This window comes from Rhineura floridana, chromosome 9 (assembly GCF_030035675.1).
Source record: "Rhineura floridana isolate rRhiFlo1 chromosome 9, rRhiFlo1.hap2, whole genome shotgun sequence".
Taxonomy (NCBI): domain Eukaryota; kingdom Metazoa; phylum Chordata; class Lepidosauria; order Squamata; family Rhineuridae; genus Rhineura; species Rhineura floridana.
In genome coordinates, this window is record NC_084488.1 from 126,727,192 (window position 1) to 126,743,375 (window position 16,184).

Consider the following 16,184-nt stretch of genomic DNA (forward strand, 5'->3'; position numbering starts at 1 on the left):
TCACGGCCCACCCCTCAGCCTGTTAGGTGGGCTCATCTCCTTCTGACATTATGATTCAGAGGACAGACATAAACACAAGCCAACTGAATGCTGGCTTCACTGCCAGTCTTCAGGTGAGTTCACCTGAATAGTCTGAAATATTCAGGAATGAAGAAATGGGCCATGGAGAAGGCACCCATGAGCACGTGGCCCTTGGCCTCATTTCAAAAGCCCCCTTCATGTAATCAGTGCAAACCTCTAGCAAGAGTCACCTGTCCCTTCCCTGGCAACCCATTGGTCAGACAGGGAAAACTGGAGGGGGGGCAGAAAGAGAGAAGAGTGGCCCCACAGAAAAAAGGTTGCCCACCCTGCCTTTGGAAGACTACAAAGAGCCCCCCAGACTCTCCCTGCCTTCCACAAATCCAGAGAAGCCCCAAAAGAAAGCCTCTTTGAATCCCCTCCCAAACTCCATTTGCAAGCTGAAAGAACCATGTGGGATGCGCAGGATCTCCCTCCACCCACGTTGCAGAGCTCACAGGATTGTGGCTGTTGCTGTCCACTGGCACACCTGCCCGCAAGACCCTCTTGCAACATGGCGGCCCCACATGTCCACCATGGAGGCTCAGCCTTACAGAGGCAAGACGGGGCTGCCTGTGTGGTCCGGCCTCCCAGCGCCACCTTGCACTGTCAACAGATTGTCCTCCATTGGTTCCGCTAATTTGTCCTTTCTCAACAGCCATCCTGGGCATAAAGGAAATGAGCACAAAGAGGCCATAACCCATTCAGAAGGCCATTGAAGGTTGACAAACTCCAGGCTGGGGGTTGCCATGGCGACGTGCCCAGTTAGGCCCTCTTCTGATGCTTCATCTTGCTGTTGCTTCTGCCCTTCTGGAGTCAGCAGCCATCAGTCTCCTCCTCCTCTGTGAATGGGGCCTTCACTTCGCTTCACTTCTCTTGCCAGTCTCCACCATCAATCAATCAATCAATAATTTATTACGATCAATGACCAGCACTATTCAGTCTCCACCAGCCACACCAGCAACCCTGCAGCAAGGTTCAGCCAAATTCTTCAGGCTGGGGCTGTGATGGCAGGCTGGGACCCCAAGATTCCTCTTCCCCCAAACAATGAACCTGTTCTCCACATTTGAAGAGGTCTACTACTCAAATGCAGAGATGTATCACTAAAGTCAGGATCATACAGACTGTGGTATCAACGATCTCTATGTATGGATATGAAAGTTGGACAGTGAAAAAAGCGGATAAGAGAAAAATCAACTTGTTTGAAATGTGGTGCTGGAGGAGAGCTTTGCGCCTACCATGGAGTGCAAAAAAGACAAATAATTAGGTGTTAGAACAAATTAAACCAGAACTATCACTAAAAGCTGAAATGATGAAACTGAGGTTATAATACTTTGGGCACATAATGAGAAGACATGATTCAGTAGAAAAGACAATAATGCTGGGGAAAACAGAACGGAGTAGAAAAAGAGGAAGGCCAAACAAGAGATGGATTGATTCGATAAAGGAAGCCACAGACCTGAACTTACAAGATCTGAATGGTGGTTCACAAAATATGCTATTGGAGGTCGCTGATTCATAGGGTCGCCATAAGTCATAATCGACTTGAAGGGAAGGCACATAACAACAACAACTCGGTCTAGTTTTAATGGGATGAGATAAAAGGAGATGTAACAAACTCACATAAGAAAGTCCTGCTTGATCAGGCAAACAGCCCATCTAGTCCAGCACCCTGTTCTCACAGTGGCCAACCAGAGGCCCATAAGAAATCTGGAAGTAGGACCTCAGCACAAGAGCACTCTCCACTCCTGCAGCTTCCAACAGCCGATATTCAGAAGCATATCGTCTCCAACTATGGAGGCAGAGCACAGCGTTTGTGGCTAGTAGCCATTGATAGCCTTCTCCTCCTCCTCCATGAATTTGTCTAATCCTCTTTTAAAGCCATCCAAGTTGGTGGCCATCACTGCCTCTGGTGGGAGAGAATTCCCTAGCTTAACCATGCACTGTGAGAAGGACTTTCTTTTGTCTGTCTTGAATCTTCCAACATTTTGCTTCATCGGATGTCCAGGAGCTCTAGTGTTATGATAAAAGGAAAAAAGCTTTTCTCTATCCACTTTCTCCATGCTGTACATAATTTTATACACCTCTATCATGCCCCACCTTTTATCTAAACTAAAAAGGCCCAAATATTGTACTCTTTCCTCAGGGGGCATTGCTCCAGCCCCTTTATGCATTCCCCTCCATTTCCAGCTCTACAATCCCCTTTTCAGGTACAGCAACCTGAAGCGTGCACAGCATAACGAAGAATTCGGAAGCACACCTGGTATCCCTGCTTTGTGCGCAAGCACCCTTACTTCAGGGGCCTACAGGAGACCGCAGCAGGTTACTCGAGATCTGTTCCTAGCATTAGGGTCATTTGGGACCAAAAGGCCATCGAGTCCACCATCACCACCCCAAAAGTAGACCATCCACCCTCTCCCACTTTGGCTTCCACAGCCTGGGCAATCATGTGCTCTAAGCTGAAGGATCCTTGCAGAGGAAACCACATTGAAACCAGGCCCTATCTCCACAGATGAACATAAAACAGCAGCAGCAACAAACCAGGACCTCTAGCCAGTTTGAGGTGACCACCCCACAAACCCTTGCACTTATACGTCTCTGGGGGACATTAATGCCCCTGTGGGTCGATAAGGAGAATTGCCTCAAATTATTATATGTACAGTTTGGTAAGTACCATATGCTTCCAACCATGTCCCTGGTGCCTTTAATCAAAACGTGAGGCTGCACTTTGATTTGCAGCTGTAGGACCACTTCCTGCTAACTGAGTTTTCTGGTCCCCAAACAGAGTTTAGGTCATTAGAGATACTAAGAATTGGGGCGCAGAGACATAAAGTACCTGAGATATAAAATATTGGTTTTGCTTTTCACAATTAAGCAAAAACTTCCAACATTTGTCAATGGAAAACACTCTCCTGTGTTACAGTGTGAATAAGGTGTTCATAACAGCAGAGAGCGCCAGTGTAATAAACAAGCAGCTTCCAGATTTGGAGTTATGCCTCCCCAAACCATGTCCCCAGTTAACTTTTCCATAAATTCCAGAATGCAAATTTTGCACAATCCCTGCTGTCCCTGGCAGTTCTGCCTGCAAACCTGTCAAAGCATCCCAAGCATTCTTCGGCTGGAAATTCCTGCACCCATTACAGAGACGGTGGCAGTTGCCACCTGCTGGTCACTCCATAAAAAGCAGGCATACTTGGTGCACCGGTGCTCAGAGCAGTCCTGTCCCTATGACCCTCTTTTGATGTTGCTGCCCCCACCTCCCTCCTGGGTCAGCACCTTGCTTTCCCCAGGAGCCAAACAGATATCCCAATGGGAAGCCCACCAGCAGGACAGGAGGACAATTGCCTGCTCCTACTGTCCTTCCCAAGGAGCTGGTACACAGCTACCAGGACTAGTAGCCACTGAGAAGTCTGAAGGCACATGAGGCCACCACCTTGCTGAAGCTAAGCAGGTCTGGCTCTGGTCAGTGCCTGGGAAATGCGCTCACTGCAGTGGGTTCCATAATGGGAGAAAGGCGGGAGATCTCAATGCAAGAATTTATCCAATCCCCTTTTATCTTGCATTATCTAAATGCAAGAATTTATCCAATCCCCCTAAGTTAATGGCCATCATGACTACTACATCTTGTGGCACTGAATGCCAGAGTATAACTATGAGCCGTGTGAAGAAGCACTTCTGTTTGCTGGTGCTGAATCACTCACTACTCAGCTTCATTGGATGAGCCCAGGTGGGTTCTCGGCGGCAGGGGTGGGTGGGAGAAGGACACCTCACTACCCAATTTCTTTGCATCATGCACAGCTGCAGCCCACAGGAGGCAGGTGAGTCTATGGCCTCGGTTTGCTGACACTGACGCTTCCCAGAAAGTTCTTCCACAGCAGGGTCACCAAATTTGAAAGAAGTTTGCAGACCAAAGTACAATTCTCAAGAGAGCAGGAGAAAGTCTTATTTGACTAGTGAAAGCTGGGGGGTGGCCAGAGTCCCACACTTCGCCTGCATAGCCACAGGAACAGTTCCAGGGAACACAAAACTAGAAAATACAAGGCAAATGGACAGAAGGGCAGAGGTTGCTGATTGTCTGAGAGCGACACCATCACATCTGGAGGGTGCTGGTTTAGCCTACTTCCTTCTCCCTATCAGGGCATTTGGCAAGAGGAAAAAAATGTACAGGGGAGAGGCTTAACCCGCCCACTCCTCCCTAATCTGTATTTGTGATCTGTTTTTTATGTATTAATTTTCATAGACTCATAGAATAGTAAGAGTTGGAAGGGGCCTATAAGGCCATCAAGTCCAACCCCCTGCGCAATGCAGGAATCCAAATCAAAGCATTCCCAACAGATGGCTGTCCAGCTGCCTCTTGAAGGCCTCCGGTGTCAGAGAGCCCACTACCTCTCTAGGTCATTGGTTCCATTGTCGTATGGCTCTAACAGTCAGGAAGTTTTTCTTTATGTCCAGTCGAAATCTGGCATCCTGCAACTTGAGCCCAAGAGATCCCAGCCCTCCTCTATGTTGACAACCTTTCATGTACTTGAAGAGTGCTATCATATCTCCCCTTAGTCTTCTCTTCTCCAGGCTAAACATGCCCAGTTCTTTCAGTCTCTCCTCACAGGGCTTTGTTTCCAGTCCCCTGATCATCTTTGTTGCCCTCCTCTGAACCTGTTCCAGTTCGTCTGCATCCTTCTTGAAGTGCGGAGACCAGAACTGGATGCAGTATTCAATATGAGGCCTAACCAGTGCTGAATAGAGGGGAACTAATACTTCACGCGTAGTATTAGTACACCACTATTTTATAGTACACCACTTAGATATGTCACCTTGAAGCAGATGCATAAATCAATCATCATTGTTTCTTGCACCCCACCCTTCTCTCTTGGAAGCCCAGGATGGAGAACCACACTTCAAAATACAACATACAGTAATAATCAACATTGTTTATTTATTATTACATTTATATCCCACCTTTCCTCCCAAGGACCTCAAAGTGGCTTTCTCCCACTCTCCACTTTATCCTCACGACAACCTTGTGAGGTAGGTTAGGCTAAGAGAGGTCAGTCACTAAGATCACCGGATGGGCTTCATGGTTGAGTGGAGATTTGAACTCTGGTCTCCCATTTAATTTATACATCACTTCCCATGGGATATCCTGAAACAGTTAACAACAGAAACATCAACAAACACAACTTCATATCCAATAGATACAAGGAAAGCATTCTGTACCAGTTGCAGCTTCTGGACTGTTATTGAAAGAAGGCCCACATAGTGCACATTGCAGCAATCCAATTGGGAGGTCTGAATCAGAGCACGGACTACAGTAGCAAGATTGTCCCAGTCTAGGTGCAGTCAGAGCTGGGCACAGGCACTCCTAGCAATGGGCTACCTCCAGGCTATGCTCCTGTCCGTATGCAGAGTGTGGGTGTGCATTTCACTTAAATTTCTAGGTACTAAACGCAGGCCCTGCCCACATGCTTAGAATATAAAGATGTTTATTTTTGAGGTTTTTTCCCCTATAAAACTAGATTTTGTTGACACAAAAAGGTTGAGAAAAAATAAATTATATCTTTACTACTTTAAAAACAAGAGTGCACCTACTTCTAGATACATAAATAAATATTACAAAATGAAAAGAGGCACAATAAGTTACCCTGAGAATGCAGAGTTGCCCCAAATTACCAGTCCAAGGAAATTGCCTAGCCTTGGCTGGTGGCAAACTGAGAAAATGAGGGGGAGTGTTGCAGGCCGGCCTTTACTTTCGCTGAGGGCTGTGGCTGAGTGGAAGAGCATTTGCCTTGCCACAGACGGTCCCAGGGTCAATCCCTGGCAGCACCTCCAGGTAGGGTGGGAAATGTCTCCTGCCTGGAACCCTGCAGAGCCCCCGCCAATCAGGGCAGACAAAGCTGAGCTCGGTGGACCAAGGGCCAAGGCGTTCCACTCTGTAAAAGGCAATTTCCTAGGCTCCTAATAGTTACATCGAAATGCAATCATATTAAAATTTAGGGTTTTTTTTTCCAAACTTTGAAATATTCGATTCAGATTTCAAACATTCACCAACATTTTTATGAAGCTTTGGTTGGGGGAGACGCAGCATTCCTGAGCTCCTGAGGCAAGGTCAAAAGGCTTGGTTGGTATACACTCAAAGCATCTGTGATTAAAAAAAAACCCAACTCACAACCCCTGCCCTTTCACAATCCCAAAATAAGGAGAACAGCAACATACAACTGACACATGGAACTCATTGCCACTGGATGCATTTATGGCTGCTGACAGACAGCAGTCAGAAAAGCATTTGACTAATTCATGGAAGATAGTCTAGCAACGGGATATAAGGTAGCTAATTCAACAGAGCCTCCATGCCTAAAGGCAGTCTACCTCCAATTAGCAGGTGCTGGGGTAAGCTATCGGAAGTGACTATGTCTGCTGCGACTTGCTGACCAGATACCTGGGGGCACATGACTGTCCATTGCTGGAGGCAGAGCGCTGGACTCGGCGGACCCAGGCACAAGAGAGAGCGTTCTTAAGAGCTGTGGCTAGTCATCTGAATGTGGATCCAGATCTAGACTCCGGCGGGTGCTGGGTGGTTGGTGTCCAAAGGCAAAGACTCAAGGCCCGCCCTGGTCTGTCTTTCCCTCCCAAGGAGGTGGATGCCAATTCTGTTCACATGAAAAGAAGGAAGTCCTCAGCTGGGGCAGAAAATCCTAGAGTTCAATGTCCACATCGCTCTTGTCATCCTCACGAACCGCCTTCTCACTGTCCTGCTCTTCTGGCTGCCCTGGTGGGGTCAGCTGTGTTGCCCCAAACTGCGAGAGCTTTGCTGCCTTCTGTTCCAGGCTCTGCTTCCGCCATTTGATCCTCCTGTTCTGAAACCAGACTTTCACCTGCAAGGCAAAGGGGGAAAAACAGCCATGAATGGAGCACGCCTGGGTCCCAACAAGGTTAGCAGACAAACAATGGCACCTGGACCTCACTCAAGGTTTTCCCCCCCAGGCTTGAGCCTGCAGTCTCCATTCCGGAAGATTCCCTGCTAGTTATTATTACCATCCCAGTTTCTTAAGGACAACAATGGTGCCTAGACTGCAAGAGAGGAGTGAAGGTTGTAAACAGGAGATGTTCTCACCCCAGATCAAGCAATCCTCTGCCCACATCCATTTTCTTACACAACTCCCACATGCAGAGAGAATTTTCAGCTAATGTCACTTTGTACACAGGTTTAGCAGGACTTGAAATGTTTTATTATAATACTCTGGGTTAGGGTTGGTGGAAGACAAATATTGGGGAACCGGTCAGGGTTTGAGCTCAGTGCAGATGTGTGGCTACCAGCACACACCATGCTGGTGCCTTCCGGCAGATATCGCATGCTCTGTAGGAAGCGAAGCATACAGAGCCCTAGGTGGGCAGAGAATTATTTATATATCAAAAATAAAAGGCAACAAAAGCCTAGTTCTCCCATCATTATGAATTAGGCAAATTGAGCAAATATGCATAATGTGTTCTGCACATTCTCACTTATTCTGGTTTTGCTAGTTATGGGGAAGCAACAACATTGGGGCATGGAAGCCCCAGCAGTCGCACTCAACCTCTTTGGCTTTTGAGAGTTCAACAGGCATTGCCACACACTTTGCAGCATACCCATCCAGCCATGATAACTAGAAACTTTAAAGGAGAAAGCAGACTGCTGAATACAGTGTCAGATTCTGCACATTTTCCATGCTCACACAGCACAACAGCATACACACAGCCTTGCTATGCAACTGGGAGAACAGGATGCTGGACTAGATTTAATGTTTTATTTTATTAAATGTATTATATTATTTATTAATTAAATGCATATCTGCCCTGGGCTCCTTTGGGAAGAAGGGTGGGAGATCAGTGATGATGATGATGATGATGACACATGGGCCATTGTCCTGATCCAGCAGGCTGTTCTTACTGCTTGCTGACTCCATGCCAGGATTTTACCATGCATGTTGCAAGCCTGCAAGCCAGACCAGTAACTCTCCTAGTTTCCAGCAGTTGGCAGGAGAGGGAAGGCTAAATCAGGGGTCTGGAATATTGTTATTCTGGGCAATGCAGATTGTAAACAGAAGTACAGAGTTACCCTGAAATTAAAGCACCAAGTGTAGGCACAAGGCAGGCACAGGGACATCCCTCCCCACCCCTAATTCCACCTCTCCAAGTGGCATTTGGAGAACTCGATGCCGGACACCATTTCTTAACAGGAGAGGAGTCAGGAGGGAAAGATGCAAGCGTGAGCTGCCGGCCTTGCTGTGTGTGCAGGGTGTGCGCTTGTGGGTGGGGCATTCCCTACCTGGGTTTCTGTGAGGTGCAGAGTGGCAGCCAGGTCCACACGCTCGCTGCCAACCATGTACTGCTGCTTGAGGAATTCTTTCTCCAGGCGGTCCAGCTGCTCCGGAGTGAAGACCGTGCGGACCCTCTTCATCTTGCAGGGGCCCCCTGATCTCCATGGAAGGGGAGCCCCCAGGGAACTAGCTACTGCACAGTGGGGGAACTCTAGCTCTGAAATTGCAAAATGGGAGAAAAATGCACCACAGGCCAGATTAGCCACTAATCTGGGAGGTTAACTGCTCCTTGAGTGGAGCTTCACTTACTTTGATTGGATTCAAACATTCAGAAAATACACAGACACACAGTTCTTCCAGAGCTGTACTACTTTAGGACATAATTTGTCCCCCCCTTTTTTTAAATGATTAGCCAAGATTGCTTATTAAAAGGTGTATTTTTGTAGAGAAGGGAATACCAATATTTACACTGAGGTCTTCCACGTGCTCTAAGAGGCCAGATTCCCTAAACTTCCACCCCAGCCAAATTCACTCACAACCAGCTAGTGCGGACAATCTGCCTCTAACCCCAAAGCTCCTCCAGTTGTACTTCTGGCTACTCAGTCAGTTTAGCCAATTTTTAGACCCCACTTGTGTGAGTGACCTTCTTGTGGTATGTCAGGCAGAGAGGAGGCAACCTCTGGTGCTTACTGGGGAAAGATGTTCATTGTTGCTCTACCTGTTTCAGAGTCAAAACTCCTTTTTCAGAAGCGACAAACAAAGATCACTCACAACACTGTTGTCAAAGTTCTTAAAAGCATAAAATCTTATTAAGAAAAAACACAGCTACATTCAAACAATCTAAAGATCAAAATCAAAAACTGTTATGAACTATATTGAAATATGAAAATGCATAAAATGTCCAACAACCACCTACCACAACTTACTCAAGATGGCTACTGCACACACAGAAATACTTGAAGCCTCAATTCCTTTAGATCTTATAAAGCCCATACCTCCCATATCTCTAACGCTCCATGGAACCAACCAGACACCCATTAGAAAAGTACAACTGCAGTCCATGGACTTCAAAATCAGCAGCAACCATTGAACATGTACTAATTTGTAAACACTTGCAAATTTGGCAAAATACCTGCAAAAAAAAACACCTTGTTCTGTGAACCTGAACTCAAAAAACAGTATGGCTATGAAGGTGTAAAGTAACAATTTTTTCTTTCTGCATCTTTGCAATGAATAAGACACAGAAAAAAGAACTGAGGCTTCAAGGATTTTTATTTTTTTAGTGGCAATCCTAAGTAAAATTTGGTTGTTTGTTGGGTATGCATTTTATGTTTTTATGTGTTTTCTTTATAGCTTCTGAAGAAGGAGTTTTGACTCTGAAGCATCTAGAGCAATAAACGTATTTTCTCAATAAGCCCTAGAGTCTGCCTGCCGCCTCCCTGCCTGACTAACCCTGGTGTTTCTTGTGGTAAGATCTTTCACACAGGGGAGCCTCTCAGCCCAACTCAGTTCCCTTCTTCCAATCTATAGTTGTAACACTGAAGAAAGCGTAGCTTGGTATTCAACTGTCCACCTTCACGTCAGCTTTTTGTGGTCTTTGCCTCACATTAGCCACTTTCCCAAGCCTCCTTATTTGTCCCAGCAGGTCCTGAGTGTCACTTCAGTGATGCTGAACCAACTGGGAGCAGGGAATGCAGGGCTATTACATTTTTTTATTTATATTAAAATCACCTGTATACGACCTTTCCTTTGAAAGAAATACTAAGGCAGTTTACAGAATAGAACTCACACAATAACTTCGAACACAATAAACCATATTAAAGAAAACAGCAAATAAAACACCAGTATCAATCAGAGTAGGCAGGAACTGGTATTAACAGCTCATGTAATGAGGTAGGTTTTTAAACTCAGTGTCTGCTTGTTGAAGCTACCAGTCAGTGTAGACAATACTGAGTGACCAACGGTCTGACTCCATATAAGGCAGCCTCCTATGTTTCTGCCTCTCTCCAGAATGCTTGGGCGCTGTTAAAAACTACAATAAGCTCAGTGGAATGTATAGTGCAGATCAAGAGAGATACCACCAGGGCCAAGAGGATGCCAGCGTGGTTAAAGAGCAGAGTTAGAGGCAAGAAGGCTTCTGCAGAAAAGGGAAGTCTTGTCCAAATGAGAGCAAAAAGAAACACACACTTTGGCAAAAGAAATGCAAGCAGATGCAAAAAATAATAATTTGAGGAGCACATCACTAAAAACATAAAGACCAACCATTTTCAGACCCCGCTCTAGCGAGTGGCCAGGATGGGCACTGACCAAGGGCCCATGAACTCACAGGTGCCCACCACCACCACCAGCGCTGGACCTGGTCACCTCTTCCCACCACCCATTTAGTTGCTGCGGGGACCTGCCAGTGCTGCCTGAGATGTGAGGCAAAAGGTACGGGCACTTGCTCGCTCACGCCTCTTTCTCTCCTGCAGGAGTTGTCGGTGGGCGAGGTGGGGAAGGATGGGTGGGCAGCAGGGAGGCTTTTGCTTGGACACCTGAGAAGGAAGAGGTGCATCTGTTGCTGCCGCTGCTGCTTCACAGCTGCTGCTTCACAGCTGCTGCTTCACACGGGGTTAGTGGGCGCCCACCCCCTTCACCTCGCATCACTCACTCACTCCCTGGAGTTGTGCCAGGCAGCGTCCCGCCTCCTTCGGTGTGCAAGGAAAACCTCCCTCCTCCTCACTTTTCCTCTTCAGGGACCTGCTGCACGCTGGCACCTCCTGCAGCCCACAGAGCACAAGCAAGAGTGGCGGCAGAGGCAGCCCGGAGCAGGGAGGGGGGCACAGTGAAGAAGAGCCCTAGAGGGGTCTGGGGGAGAGGGTGGGACAGGAGGGGGAAGGGCATGGAGGTGGGGGGGCAAGGAGCAGGAGGGTTGGGGGTAGTAGGAGTGGTTGGAGAGAGAGAGAGAGAAAGAAAGAGCGGGTGTCAGGCTGGAGGGGCTGGTGACAGAGAAAGAAAAATGGCATTGGACAGGAGGGCCTGGGGTGCGGGAAGATGGAGGGGGAGGAGGGATTGGGGAGACAGAGAGAGAAATGAAAATGGGGGCATGAGGTTATGGGGTCAGCAGGAAAATGAGGGGTATGGGTATGAAAGGGAAAAAGAGGTGCATGGTGAATGGAGAGCTATGGTAGGGAAAGGGGTGCATAAGGTGTGAAGGGAGAGAGAGAAAGAGAGAGAAAAGTTGCAAAGAAGCCAAAAATATGTTCGCCTTTCTTCCTAGCACCAGAACCCAGCTGGGGCCGTTCAATGAAGCTGAATGTAGGAAGATTCAGGACTGACAAAAGGATGCTCTTCTTTGCACAGCACATAGTTAAAACTATGGAATTTGCTCCCACAAGTTGTAATCTTGGCCACCAACTTAAAAGGGTAATAAGCAAATGCATGGAGGAAAATAAGGCTATCAATGGCTACGTTCTCCCTCTGACAGTGGAGGCAGTATGCTGGGACTCACAAGTGGAGAGAGCGCTGTCATGCTCACGTCGTGCTTGGGGGCCTCCCACTGGGCCTTCTGGTTGGCCACTGTTGGACTAGATGGGCCCCCTTTAGCCTGACCCAGCTGCTGCAGCTGCAGACCTCTTCTTAAGTACTTGCATTTCTCTGCATTGCAGAAGATGCCTTTGAACTGATTTTTCCAGGCAGGGTGTCTGAAGAACTGAGTCAAACAGAAGTGGCAAAAAAATTAAATCTTAGGTCATATCAACAATTTAAAAAAACCAATGGTACTGTACAGCATCCACCTGACAGCTCTTAAAAGAACTCACGTGTAAAACTGCTGTTCTAATTAAATTGCTGGGAGGAAGGGTGGGATATAAATTTAATAAATAAATTAAATAAAATATGTAGCTTAACCCTAACACCATCTTCTGCACAAAAGGATTAGATAGTAGCCTATGCAATAGTTGTCATTATATTTGTTCAGTTTCTTACCTGCCCTTCATCATACAATTCCAGGACAGGTTATACCAATTTTTAAAAACCCAATATTAAAACAAATTAGTCAGAAGAATAGTGTGGGTCCTAAAAATATCCGGTGTCAAAGGCCAGGGGAAAGAGGTACATCTTCAGCATATGATGGAAACAATACAATGAAGATGTTAGATGTACCTCTCTGGGAGGGAATTCCACAACCTGGGAGCTGTCACAGAGAATGGCCTCTCCCAGGCCACCCTGCTCCCCAAATGTCTGTGGGAGGTGGTGGAACTAGCAGGAGGGCCCCCTCTGCTGATCTCAACACCCAAAAGGGTCTGTAGGGAAGGAGGCGGTCTTTAGGATATTAGGGGCCTAACTCATCTATGGCTTTAAACACTAATGCGAGCACCTTGAATTGGGCCAGAAAACAAACTAGCAAACAATGCAGCTGTTTTAAAACAGGGGTTTAAACAATGAGTTCTAAATGGAACCCCAGCCAATAATCTGGCTGATGCATTTTGGACCAGTTGACGTTTCCAAGTCATCTTCAAGGGCAGTACCACAGAGAGTGCATTGCAATATTCTGGTCTGGAAGTCACCAGAGCATGGAGCACCATGGCCAAGTCATCTCTGTCCAAAAGGGGTTGTAGTTGGTGAAGCAGCTGTAGCTGAACTAGGCACTCCTGGCCACCTGGGCCTCCAGTGACAATGTTGGATCCAAGAGCAACCCCACCCCACCCCACGAGCACCCCTACAGACCTGCTCCTTCCAGAAGGATCCAACTCCTCCCAGGACAGGTCATCTACCCACCTCCTGGACTTGAGAACTTGGAATACGCAACACCTCTAGTGTTTCCAGGATTAATCAGTTTAGTCACCGATTCAGATCCAGGAAATTATTAGACATATGGAAGAACAAGCCTTGCTGATGAAGACTCAGCATAACTTTTCCAAAACTAGATCCTGCCTCACCAACCTAGAGTTCTATGAAAGAAACAACAAGCAAGTGGAACACAGTGATCTAGCAGACCCTGTACCTCCAAAAAGCTCCTGAGTAAACCTGGCAGTCATAGGCTCCCATGGATGGGACCTCTGATGCATCAGGTTGAACAGGAAGCAGAGTGCGGCAATAAACAAGAGTCCTCACAATGGAGGGATGTAAGTGCCCCTCCCCCCCAGGATCTGGACTGGGACTTTTCCTCTCGCTCATCAGTTATTTGGCATCAGGGCCAGAGCAGCCAATAAAGTGCCGAGAACAGCAGAGAGAGCTGAAGCAACTTAAAAAACTAACAAAGAGATTGTGGCTGAATATTTCAAAGTTGTTCAAAATGAAAGAAGACTAATAAGAACTCTGACAAGATTTCTCTAAACTGGGTGAACGGGCTGAAACTGACAGGTGCTGCCCAATGCAACTGCACAGCGATGCAAGCCAGGGCAAAACCTCCTAACCTAAGAATGCAACAAAGGGCGCTGAAGCTAGATCAGGCCAAGGGGCCATCTAGTCCAGCCTCTGTTCTCACAGTGGCCAATTTCACATAAAACCCTTGAATGGGCAGCTTCAGGCCAGGAACATGCAGGGGGGAGGGATAATTCCACCTTGTGGTTTTTCCCATTACAGGGTTGCAAGAACACCTGCACTTGGCTGTCTTTCTCTTCTCCTAAAGATACAGGATCAGTCTCAGGCCCTGAGCCTGGCAACCCTACTGAGGGCCCAATCCACATACAGTATACTGGATCCAGAAAATCCGGTTGGCACCCCTGAACCCGACTGATCTTAGTGGCAGACCAGAGTCCAAGGCCTCCAAGGGGATCTTTGGGCCTGGGCTGGTTCATCTGGGCATAGGTGAATCTTCAAATGAACAGGTCCCAAACCATTCAGGGCTTCAAAGGTTAGTGCTAGGCCTCTTTTTGAGTCTGGAAGCTAATGAGTAGCCAAATGCAACTGAGGCAAAATTGGAGCAATATGAGCAAACCGCATAGACCCTAAAGCATTCCGAAGCCCCTGGACAGAAATCCAGTGATGGGTGTGTCTGAGGGCAGGTCTGTTTTTTCCAAATATGCAGTAGTGTAGCAGCAAATTCAGAAGTGCAGGGTCCCTTCATGTTAATCGCAGCCATGCCCCCTCACCGCTTTTTTTGCTGTGGGGTTGGGAATGAGATCCTTGTTAATGTCTAGAAACCAATAAGCACGAAAGAGGATTGTGAGCACTGAGAAGAGTCTTCTCAGTGGCCGACTTGCCTCCATTCACTCAGGTTGGCTCCAATCAGCAGGGGAGGGAAGGCTCAGGATTTTGATATTGTATTTTACCTTGTTTGTTCACCGCCCTGAGAGCTATTCTGCTAAGGGCGGTATATAAATTGAAATAATAAATAAATAAATAAATAACACACTCCCTTTCAGGCTGATTGACTTGTAGGATGCTGGAGACATAGGGACGAGGCTCCCAAAAAAGTAAAGCATCTAAGACCCCCCCAGGCCCCGCGCGACTACGCCCCTGACTATGTCACTTTAAAACAGTCACGGCTTCCTCCAAAGAATCCTGAGAATTGTATCATGAAATCCCTATTCATAGGGTCGCCATAAGTCGGGATCGATTTGAAAGCAGTCCATTTCCATTTCAAGGGTGGTGAGAATAGGTGACTGCTGGGCTGATGCTACAATCCTAAAGCTACTTACCTAGGAGAAGACCTATTTAGCTCAACAAGTCAGCCATCCGGAAGAGACCTCAGCGGCTGCAGGTAGCAACAGCTCAATAGAGCCTCCAGGTTTAGAGGCAGTCTACTTCTGCCCATCATCCTGGCACGAGACACATTTGGAGAAGCGCGGCAAGTAGCCCACACCTTGAACCAGCAAGCAAGCGCGCAGGCCACGGCCACAAACGGGGCCCGCCACGCTGCTGCCCGTCCACGCGCGCAGGTCTCTTGGTGCTCACCTTGCCTCCGGCAGCCGGGCTGGGCGCACTGGCGGGGCGGCAGCAGCAGAAGCGCGGGCGGCCGCTCGCCCAGGCAGGCGGCGGCGGGGACGGGCATCACCCGGAGGGCGCAGCCGAAGCGCAGGGCGCCCGGGGAGGAGAGGGCGGCGGTGACCCAGGCAGCGCTCGGCACATCGGAGCTCCGACGGGGCGGCTCCGGCTTGGCCAGCAGAGAGTCGATGTCGAAGCGGGTCCTGGCCGTCGAAGAAGGCGGCGGGGCGTCGCCAAGCGCCGCAGACAGGAGCGGCCGGCTCTGCAACATGCTGGCGCCGGGACGGGCCAGGCGGGCTGGGGCTTGGGGGTGACCCGGCCACACGCCCATCGGGCTTTATAGGGCTGCGGGCACCGGAGGGCGTGGTCCGGGCCGGGCCTGGGTCACGGGGGGCGGCGACGACGGGGCAGTCGCCCACTTCCAGCAGCAGGACCGCTACGCCGTCCGTCCGTCTGTCCCCCGCGTCGCCTGGGATCGTCCTCGCTGCGCTTGGCAAGCCTCCCCCCGGCCAGCCTTCGCCTCCCCCGAAGCCCCCCTTCTCCGTGCCTGGCTGGGACCCCCCTGCGCTCGGGGCGGGAGGCTCGCGTTGCGCCAGGCGCTGCCTCGGGCTCTCGCGTTCGGACGGCGCGAAGAGGGGAGCCAGCAACAGACGGACGCCCTCCCCCCGAAAGGGGGTCCTGCCTTAGTCTCTCCCTGGGGCTCTCGGGGCTCCCCCGCTGCCTTTCGTGTTTCTCGAAGCGGGCGGCGGTTAGACTGTAGGCTCCTCCGGGCAGGGACTTGCTCCCCGCCCCGCCTGCCTCGACCCGGACGTGTATAGGCAGAGGATGGCCCTGGCCATTTTTGCGGCCCGCACGGAGCCGGGGTTGGACGCGATCCAGGTTTTTCAACCGTGAGCGCGCCCGGAGTTGTGGGTCTCCAAATCCCAT

General features: G+C 48.9%; 1 protein-coding gene across 1 annotated transcript; it reads right to left on the bottom strand.

Moving 5' to 3' along the window:
• Nucleotides 1-6,746: 6,746 nt before the first annotated feature.
• NOTO (notochord homeobox) lies at nucleotides 6,747-15,588 on the bottom strand. The gene is made up of 4 exons (XM_061582969.1): nucleotides 15,136-15,588; nucleotides 11,071-11,195; nucleotides 8,357-8,507; nucleotides 6,747-6,926 (listed from the first exon to the last, which is right to left on the bottom strand). The coding sequence occupies exons 1-4, from the start codon at nucleotides 15,586-15,588 to the stop codon at nucleotides 6,747-6,749; spliced, it is 909 nt and encodes a 302-aa protein (XP_061438953.1).
• Nucleotides 15,589-16,184: the final 596 nt, after the last annotated feature.

Coding starts and splice junctions, on each gene's coding strand:
- NOTO (XM_061582969.1), bottom strand. CDS start 15,588: ATGGGCGTGTGGCCGGGTCACCCCCAAGCCCCAGCCCGCCTGGCCCGT. Junction 11,196..15,135: donor CGCTTGCTTGCTGGTTCAAG/GTGTGGGCTACT, acceptor CCTCTCCCCCAG/ACCCCTCTAGGGCTCTTCTT. Junction 6,927..8,356: donor TGCACCTCACAGAAACCCAG/GTAGGGAATGCC, acceptor TTTGCCTTGCAG/GTGAAAGTCTGGTTTCAGAA.